General features: G+C 38.9%; 1 protein-coding gene and 1 pseudogene across 1 annotated transcript; both read left to right on the forward strand.

Moving 5' to 3' along the window:
* The first annotated feature begins 3,957 nt into the window (after positions 1-3,957).
* LOC111499325 (auxin-responsive protein SAUR36-like) lies at positions 3,958-4,639 on the forward strand. Its single transcript, XM_023150901.1, has one exon. The coding sequence runs from the start codon at positions 3,977-3,979 to the stop codon at positions 4,529-4,531; it is 555 nt and encodes a 184-aa protein (XP_023006669.1). The 5' UTR covers positions 3,958-3,976; the 3' UTR covers positions 4,532-4,639.
* Positions 4,640-5,573: 934 nt separating this feature from the next.
* Positions 5,574-7,571, forward strand: LOC111498895 (annotated as a pseudogene).
* The last annotated feature ends 2,496 nt before the right edge of the window (positions 7,572-10,067 follow it).

The raw sequence follows: 10,067 nt of genomic DNA on the forward strand, positions 1-10,067 counted from the left end.
CTTGACGCATTATACGTAAAACTTTAAATCCATAATAATAATAATAATAAAGGGAGAAAAACTATTAATATCTTAATTAAAAAAATTGAAACTAATAAGGGTTTTTCTTTCTAAATAAAAAAAAAATAAAAATTTTAATTGATATATTATAATATTATATGAGATAAATATGACTCTAATATCGTGTTAGGAATGATGGGATCGTTATTGAGTATTTTTTGAAATTCTTAGGCTGTGTGTTCAACATTCTTCATGTAAAGGCAACGCGCTCCTGTACGGTTGACGATGTCATATCAATTAGAGACCATGACACGTGCATAAGCTAGTAACATATTTAATCTTGTAGTGTTTCATGTTTTTAATTAATTTTCATTATTGTTTTTAGTTTCTTGGACGCCATCTTTATCAAACTTTCTATTTTTTTTTTCTTTTGTAATTTTCTCTCTCATTTATGGAAACTTATATTATCTAATGGCCCGATGCTAGCAGATATTGTCCTCTCCTCTCTCCAATCGAGGTGGAATCTCGCAATCCTCCTTCTTTGGGGTCCAGAGTTCTAGAGACCTCGCTGATGCTTGTTCATTTTTTAAAAGGCGTATGCTAGAGAGAGATTTTCACACCCTTATAAAATGCTTCGTCCTCCTCTCCAACTGATATGGGATCTCACAATCCACCCCCGAGTGAGTCCAGCGTCCTCGCTAACACTCGTTCTTCTCTCCAATTAATATGAGATCTCACGATTCACCCCCCTTCGAGACCCAACGTTATCGCTGACACACAATCCAATGTCTGGCTTTGATACCATTTGTAACGATCCAAGCTTACCGCTAGCAAATATTGTCCTCTTTGAGCTATCTCTTTCGGGATTCCTCTCAAGGTTTTTAAAATGTGTATGCGAGGGAGAGATTTCTACACTCTTATAAAGAACGTTTTGTTCCCCTCTCCAACGGGTGTCGAATCTCATATATTCATACGAGTACTTTGGTGTATGGTATACACAAGTTGAGTTAGGAAAAACATTGGACTAGCCCAAAATTTCAGGCTCATGCCTAATATGACGAGAGTAAGTTTCATGACTCAACCCAACCTTCTATTTTTAGGTTAGGTTGAATTTGGTCATTGAGTTATTTATTTTTTTAAAATTATTTTTAAAAATCATATATATCTACGAATGTTTCACATTAATAACTAAAATCTTATCAAATATAAATATCAAACATTTTCACGTCACAAGAAATTAGAACATGAGTTACAAATATTAAATATTTTTAGAGTAGAGTTGGGTTGTGTAATACTTTTTTATTGGTTCGTTGATTCAATAAAAAAAGTCAAACCCATAAATCGAACCAAAATTATTCGGTTTTCTAAAAATTCAACCCATTTCAAACTAAAAAAATAAATTACTCTTTGAGTAGGATACTAAATTGTTCAAATCATTGGGTCATATGAACACTTATATTTTGACAGACACATTTATAGCTATTTGTTAAGATAGGAGTGATATATGACGCACATATTTCGAGCATGTCAGCCCATGTATGTTATGATTGCCATGTTTCACATAAGAAAGTTAAAAAAATGAAAATAATGGAAGTACGATGTGTATCATAATTATGAGCAATTCGGATTCTTCATCTTCTCACTATTCATCTAACCTAACGTGAAAGCTTTTGCCTAAACCGAGCTCACTAAAGTTTCTAAATCGATGTTCATTTTGCTATCAATCACATCTAGAGATGTCATGAGGTAAGACGTGAAAGGAAGAGCCTTTTTCATTCCTGTCTTCGCCAATTTTTTCAATTCTTATCCGAGATTGTGACGGGTATTACCCACAAAGAATTCACCGAGCTCGAGTTCTCCAACCCATTTTGAGATTCCATCCTAGTCGGAGGTGTAATAATACTCGATCATTATGACTAAACGAGATTTGTGTGATGGTATTAATGTAAATTTGTCCTCTTGAAGGAAAAATAGAGCATGTGAACAAACTTGCTTGGACTTTGCGCCAAATTGTACGGCTAGCGCTAAAAGACAAACAAGATTACGTACATGTGGGCAATGTTGAAATTTTGCATTTGGTACCCTTTCTTAAATCAAGATTAAGAGATAAGGATGGACATCAAAAGCTTAATTACATTTTAAAAAATAGTAATTAACTGAAAAAGAAATGAAAAATGGAGTGAGTACAAGAATGCTCGGTAAGCAACCTATTTGTAAGTTTTTATTGTATCTTTATCCTAGTAGATCATCAGGAACTTTTGTTTGGGCTCTAGGAAGTCCGGGCCTAATCTCTAAAGCTATCTAGCATCTTAGGAGACGTTGAAGTTTTGAGTAGTTCTCTCATTTGATTCTTATCTCTGGAGTCTGTGCAGATTGTCTAACCTTTTTGTACTTTGACTTAAGTAACTTGCTTTGTCTAGACAGTGAATGATCCATGTTTTGGATCCAGGTGCTACTTTAATGACATCTAATATGATATCTATTAGTCCGAACATCTTCTGTGGAAGGATAAATGAAAGATCCTTCTATAGGGTCATAAAGTCACTCTTAGCCTGAGGGAGTGAATCCATGTGCCAGTTAGCTACTACGTCCACCTATATGGTTTCTCGCCACATTTCAAGACGAGTTTATAGAACTTGTAAATCTCATAGAACAAGAGAAAAATCTAAGCAATTTTAAAAATATAATAACAAAATACATTTTTAGTTCAAGAATTTAGGCTTCACTTTTAGGGGTCATAATCATTAAACTTGACAATATAAAGTTATATAATTTTATTTTTTAATTTTTATCTCCCAACAATTAATGAAATATTTTTAGCATAATAATGTCACGTTGGACTTGTAAATTAATACATACGTAGTTTGGCCTACCTACTTGGATTAAATAGGATTAAAGTGTAACAGTTCTATTTTTTTTTTAATTAAATAGAGATGTTACTACTGGCATGATATTGTCATGAGTTCAAAGCAATGAAATTGTCGTAACATACGTGCATACAACAATCAAGTCATCCAATTAAGCCATCAGTAAAACCACTTACTTGTTTGGTCTAGGTCGGAGTTATAGGAAAACAACTCAAATGCTCCCAAGGCTTCAACCGAGCCCCCTAGGCTAAGTTACCAACCTGAGGAGCTGATCTCAAGAGGGAATCAACTAGGCTAAGTTAACGCAAGCCAACCGAAGATCTAGAGTAATTTTAAGTATAAGATGACTAAGAAAAGTTTAAGAGAATGGAAAATATCGCTACTTATACAAAAAAAGGTGCACATTTCGGTAGTTCCTATCATAGTTAAGCATGAGGACATTTTTTTCTTTTTCTCATTGTTACATTCAACTTCCCCAAAAATCCTCGTACCAATGATCTTCCACTAAATTAACCAATGTAGGACTCACTCCCAATAATCTTCAACAAATTATGATTTTGTTGATTCTTTTTACCATTTAAATTAATCTATTCTAGTCAGTTCATAATGTTCTTGAACGATCGAATATAATATTGCTTTATCGTCCCTTTTTTTTATTTGACAATTTGATCATTGTAGCTCGTTTCGACGAGATATTTAAATTTTGGAACATTGTGAAACGAGATTGTATATTTTAACTTAAAATTATAGGTCTTCTTTGATCATTAAAAAAATTAAGAGTATCGATTCGAGTTATTTTTAAATTCGTTCTTTTCCTAATTCTAACTAAACCTTCATCCACTTGGTAAAATACTAATTTTTTTTTTAACTTATCCTCATATGTGAGTTGAATGGCATGGATAAAAAATTATTTTCCACGTCATCGCCAACCCAAAATAAATAAATAAATAAATAGATTCCGTATACAATAAGTACTACGGCATTTCCGAAAATTATTAAATATTACATAAAATTATATTTATACTATGAACAATACAATACAAAATAATAATAATAATAATAATAATAATAACTATGTATTTATTTAGCCTCCATTGTCTTCTCCAATTATGCTTGCTCCTCACCAATTCATCTCCTTTCTCTCTCTCACCATTTTTCTCATGAGAAAGCTCCGAGGCTTCAAGCTTCGAAAGCGATTCGTTCTATTCTCAAGATGGCTCTGTCGAAATATCCGACCGGCGACTCGATATTACAGGCTAAGCCAGGAGGACTCATCGCCCGAGCCGAAGTTGTCGTCAAGGCTTCTCAGCTGGAGGCGCGGTCTGAGTTTCCTCCGACGAGCTGAGCCGGTCCAGGAGAAGTGTAACCCGGTGCCGAAAGGACAGCTGGCGGTCTATGTCGGTGAAAGCGGAGGAGAATTCAGCCGGGTTTTGGTGCCGGTGGTGTATTTCAAGCATAGGCTTTTCATTGAGTTGTTGAGAGAGGCAGAGGATGAATATGGGTTTGAACATAAGAAAGGGATTACTTTTCCTTGTGGGTATTCGGAGTTTGAGCGGATCCTGACCCGGATCCGGGATTGCCGGTACTGGAGGAGCTCCGGCAGCTGCTGCTCGCCGGAGGAGGAGGAGGATGTGTGGAGGCTTGAAGCTAGGTTAAGAAGATGAGGGATTAGTGGTTTTGGACCTTTTTTTTTTCTTTTTCTTTTTTTTTTTATTAGTGGATTTTGATGTAAATTATTTTGATTGGTTAATACTTGGCTGAGTTGGACCTCTCATTGACTTGAATTGAATAATCATAAACAATTAAACTAAATACCAAATCTATGCTATAAATGTAAATAAAAGTGTATAAACGCGTTAGACTATAAATTTTCGGAAACGAAATCAGATTCAAATATCGTTTCAATTGCAGATAAACTAGATTTTTCAATCATAGGTTGTTAAACATAAGAATACTGTGTATAAGACTCGGTTGGGTTCTTTGAGTCATCGGGAGTCTTACGTGTGGTTTTTCTGGACTCACTTGAACTCACGATACGATGGTGAGTTTGGTGATTAATTATTCAATTGCACAATGGGCTCACTTGAATTCACGATAGCTATTTACATGGCTTCGACAATTTGACGGACTTCGTCAATGCAGTCATAATTCAACCATATATGAGGCATAAACCTCCGACACATGGAAACGAGTACAATATCATCTCACATATACTCCATCGAGCTTGATTGACACTATTGATGACATCATTTGATAAGAAATCGTCTGAAGGGAAAATAAAATTTAGATTATTTTATTTACTCAATATCTTAGGAAGAATATTTGTTTGAGATTTGAATTTTTTCACAAAAAAAGACTGATCAAGTCAAGCTTCAAAAATTCTAAATATGGCAAAGAAATTTAGCTCTAACCTAAAAGAAAACACAAATGTTTTTTTTACTATACGAGACTCCTCTCCCAACCATCCTCTACTCAAACAAAATGCATTATAGAGCCTCCCCTAAGCCTTATGGAGCCCTCGAACAACCTACCCTTGATTGAAGTTTGAATTCCATTCTCTTTGAGTCACTTTTGACTACATAAGCATAGACTAAGATTCCATTTTGGAATTACAATATCAATCCTACTAAGTTAGACGCTCATAATATCATTTTCCCGTCACACTTCCATTTCCTCTGTTTCTTTCCTTCCCACCCAATCAATGGCGTCGTACACCATGCAGATCGTCTCCTACAATAACCCCTCTGCCACACAGATCCCTTTTCAGCGCGCTGCCTTACAGCCATAGCCATATGGAGGAGAAGCTATTCAGAACCACTTGCTCCACCGATCTCTGCTTCGCCATTTTCACTTCCTTCGCCCTAATCTGGATTTTTCTCTGTTTTGATTACTCCACTTACCGTTCCTCCGACAATGGCGTCCTCATCGCTTCCTCTGTCTTCTCCACCAACAAATTACCCCTCCAGAATCCTTGCTCTGGCCGCTACTTGTTCATCCACAACATTCCGAGTCGATTTAATCTCGATTTGATTAGAACTGCCAATCTCTTACCAGAGGAACCGATAAGTCCGATATGTGTCCGTATTTCCAGAACTCTGGCCTCGGGCATGAAATCGAAGATTCTCGAGGAGTTTTCTTCAACTATAGTTTGTTCAAGACGAATCAGTTTCTGTTGGAGGTCATTTTCCACAACAGAATCAAACAGTACGAATGCTTGACGAACGATTCGGCTATGGCGTCAGGTATTTATGTTCCGTTTTACGCTGGCCTCGATATCAGCCGTCACCTATGGAATCCGAATATCTCGGCTAGGGATTCTTCCGCTAGGGATTTTGTTGGTTTGATTTCTGAAAAACCTGAGTGGAAGAGGATGTTTGGGAGGGATCATTTCTTCGTTTCTGGAAGAATTTCTTGGGATTTCAGAAGGAAAACGGATGAAGGTTCTGATTGGGGGAGTACACTCAGATTCTTGCCTGAATCTCACAATATGACGATGCTCTCTATTGAAGCGAGTTCGTGGAAAAACGATTTTGCGATTCCGTATCCGACTTATTTTCATCCATCCAAACGGAGCGAAGTTGTTGAATGGCAGAATCTCGTGAGAGCTAAACGGCGCCTTCACTTATTCACCTTCATCGGCGCTCCACGGCCGGACCTCATAGACTCCATTCGAGGTATGGTAATCAAGCAATGTCGAGGTTCATCACTCTGTAAATTCATGGATTGCAGTTCCAATGGTGTTAACTGTGATGATCCTATCACCACCATGAAAGCATTTCAGAGCTCGACCTTCTGCTTGCAGCCTCCACAGGAGATTCACACCAGAAGATCAATATTCGATTCGATTTTAGGTGGATGCATTCCAGTTTTCTTCAATCCAGGTACTGCATATTCCCAATATTTATGGCATTTTCCTGAGAACCAAACAGCATATCCTGTGTATATACCTGTGAGGGATGCGAGGATATGGAGTGGGAGTGTTGGATAATGAAAGTCCACATCGGCTAATTTAGGGAATGATCATGGGTTTATAAGTGAGGAATACTAACTACATTGGTATGAGGCCTTTTGGGAAGCCCAAAGCAAAGCCATGAAAGCTTATGCTCAAAGTGGACAATATCATACCATTGTGGAGAGTCGTGTTCGTCTAACATGGTATCAGAGCCATGCCCTAAACTTAGCGGTGCCAATAGATTGGCAAATCTTCGAATGTCGAACAAAGGACTTCAAAAAAGGAAAAAAAGAGTCAAGCCTCCTCGAAGGTACGAAGGTAGTCAAAAATGACTAAGACTCCAAAGGAGTCGAACCTCGATTAAGGGGAGGCGTGCTTTGTTCGAGGGGAGATGTTGGATAATGAAAGTCCACATCGGCTAATTTAGGGAATGATCATGGATTTATAAGTAAGGAATACTAACTCCATTGGTATGAGGCCTTTTGGGGAAGCCCAAAGCAAAGCCATGAGAGCCGTGTTCGTCTAAAAGGGAGTATTGATGGGATTTTGAAAGGGATTTCGAAAGAGAGGGAATCCGCCATGAGAGAAGAGGTCATAAGAATGATTTCAAGAATAGTTTATCCAGACCCAGATCGAGTTCGTGGGATTTTGAGGATGCATTTGATTTAGCCATTAAAGGAATTCTTGAAAGAGTTGTAGATATTAGAAGGAAGATTAGGGAGGGGAGAGAACCTGGTGAAGGAATATTTTGACTACACTTCTAATATTATCAATAACGAGCAAATTTCTTTAATGGATCAAAATCGAATACAAGAATTAGGTCAAACACTAGAACTGACATAACATCAAAACAGTGAAGTGTTAGATAAAACCTGAGTTTTTTTTTATTGTTCTTAATTTAGGTTCACACGATTGTAGAAAACTCGTTTGACCATTTGACAAAACGTCGAATGAATCACCAAAGTCTTAGACGGAAATTTTGTAGGGAGTGGCACAGATTTACTTGGCCACCGGCGGATAATTTATATTTAAATAGGAAATCTGTTCAAAATTTTATCATTCTCTCTTTTAAGCCATCGGTGTATATTATTGCAGAGGAGCCAACCTATCAACAAACAAGTTGAATAGTTCTAGTGGTTAGAGCGTCGACCTAACAAACACATAAGTCTCAGGTTTGAGTAGAAGAAAATGCAAAGTGGTGTAAAAACACACACATCGTGGGGCCCATCTCGGGCAGGTAAAGTCCGACTATAACGAATGGATCTTGTTGATGCGCGTCAACCTACAGGCGCAAGGAGCCAGAGGAAGGAGAAACGATGGAGTACCGTGAGAAGAGATGCTCTGAACTGTGGGAAGAGATGGCACCTGGGCAGGAACTGCTGGAGCGCGCCATATTACGATCTGTGCCCCTAGAGATGCTATAGGTTGACCCTGATCACCTCAGCCATGGATGTCCCACGGGCGCAAGGTACGGGAAAGATGGGAATCAAAAGAAGGAGTCGACCAATGGCAGGCCGATATGCTCCGAACTACTGGAGCAACTAGAGGAGGAGCAAGTGTTCGCTCGGATCGGCGTGCGAGACGACGAGCAACACAAGCACCGGTGATGGATCCTAGACACAGGGGCAAGAGATCCTAGACCGGGGCTAGATCTGCGTTCTCTGAGCTCGATTCGGGGATATACGGGACGGTGAAATTCGGCGATGTCTCCATTGTAAGGCTACTTTGTGAGCCTGGGTCAACTCGATGAGACATGCTGCTTCATTTCCATCGAGCGCGGACTACTCAAAGTCTGCGATAATCAACGACGGTTGCTCATGCAGGCAAGGCACACGACAAACCGTCTTTACATCCTGGAGTTAGAGATAGAACAACCCGTCAGTCTCTCGGCCAAGACTGAAGAGGTATCTTGAAGGTGGCACGCAAGGTACGGCCAAGACCCAAGACCCTGCTGCAAGCAAAAAGTGAGGCGGCAGAGGCGGTTAAGTGCATTAAAGCGCGAGCGGAGGCCGAATGTAAGAAGAAGATGCGAGTGTTGTGCATATACCGAGGCGGAGAGTTCACCTCGGCAAGTTTCGATAAAGTACTGTGAAGTATATATAAAATTAAATATTATTTTCCTCTTCTACACATTGTGGTCTACACATTGTGGAAGAAGGAGTGAATCCTCATAAGCCATGTGGGTAATAGGCTTTATTATACTGAAATGGCTCCAAAAAGTCGATTCGAAGGGTAACAGAATTGAGGGAGTGAATCCTCATAAGTCATGTGGGTAATTAGCATTGCAGTATTATACAGAAATTGCGTAATTCTGTCCCACTCCAAAAGAGGATTAGCCACCACTCCAAAAAGAGGATACGCTACCTGCTAAAGTATTCCCGATACACCACCACTCCAAATGAGAGTACTTTGTCTATAAACCACCTATCCTAAAGCGAGAATCTGTCATTGGGATTTAACCCTAGATCATGAGTTATCCGACGGTCAAGACGAAGACTCAGACCTCCTGTAGCCCACTCCAACGGATTATGTGGGTGGAAGATCACCCTTTTATCTTCTCATTCTCATCCTTGGTAAAGACAATATAACTCTTCCGGCAAGAATTATAGCGCCTGTTCAATTTTGTGCAGGTGTCTCAACCATGTAGTGATCCAGTCTCCTCCAGAATATAATCAGAGTAAAAGAACTATGGTCCAAATTACCTTTTCTGGAGAACGGCGTAAATAGAGTCAATGTCCCGCTCTCTATCATATGAACGTAGTATCTATCATGGGATGATTTCATTAGTATTAGTTGTGATAAACTAATGCGCCACTTCCCCGTGAAACAGGATCACAAGATTATTTGATAGTAGAGAAAGAGAAAGAGTACTTTTGTTAGTACTACTCAAAAGTGTATGATTTATTGAAGGAGTAATTATTATTTGTAGAATATAATATCGGTAAAGAAAATAAAAGTAAGAGAGTAATATGAGATTTATAAAATTGTATGTCTGATTTGTGTTAAGTATGTCAGTTGTGTATTATATACCTAAAGGGTAACACTTTTTGTGGAGTACTTTTGAAGTACCTCATCACCGAGCCGGAAGAAGGAGGAGCCCAGCATCAGCAGCCGTCACCGCCGCCAGCAGGTGCAACCCCTGAACCAGTGGAATTCGCAACTCCACGGACTGTGGATTCGACGCTGGATGTCGATCACGATACTGATCTGGAGGCCAGGTACCGAAGGATGGACAACCTAGTAGGAGG

Source organism: Cucurbita maxima, unplaced genomic scaffold (genome assembly GCF_002738345.1).
Source record: "Cucurbita maxima cultivar Rimu unplaced genomic scaffold, Cmax_1.0 Cma_Scf00026, whole genome shotgun sequence".
Classification (NCBI taxonomy): domain Eukaryota; kingdom Viridiplantae; phylum Streptophyta; class Magnoliopsida; order Cucurbitales; family Cucurbitaceae; genus Cucurbita; species Cucurbita maxima.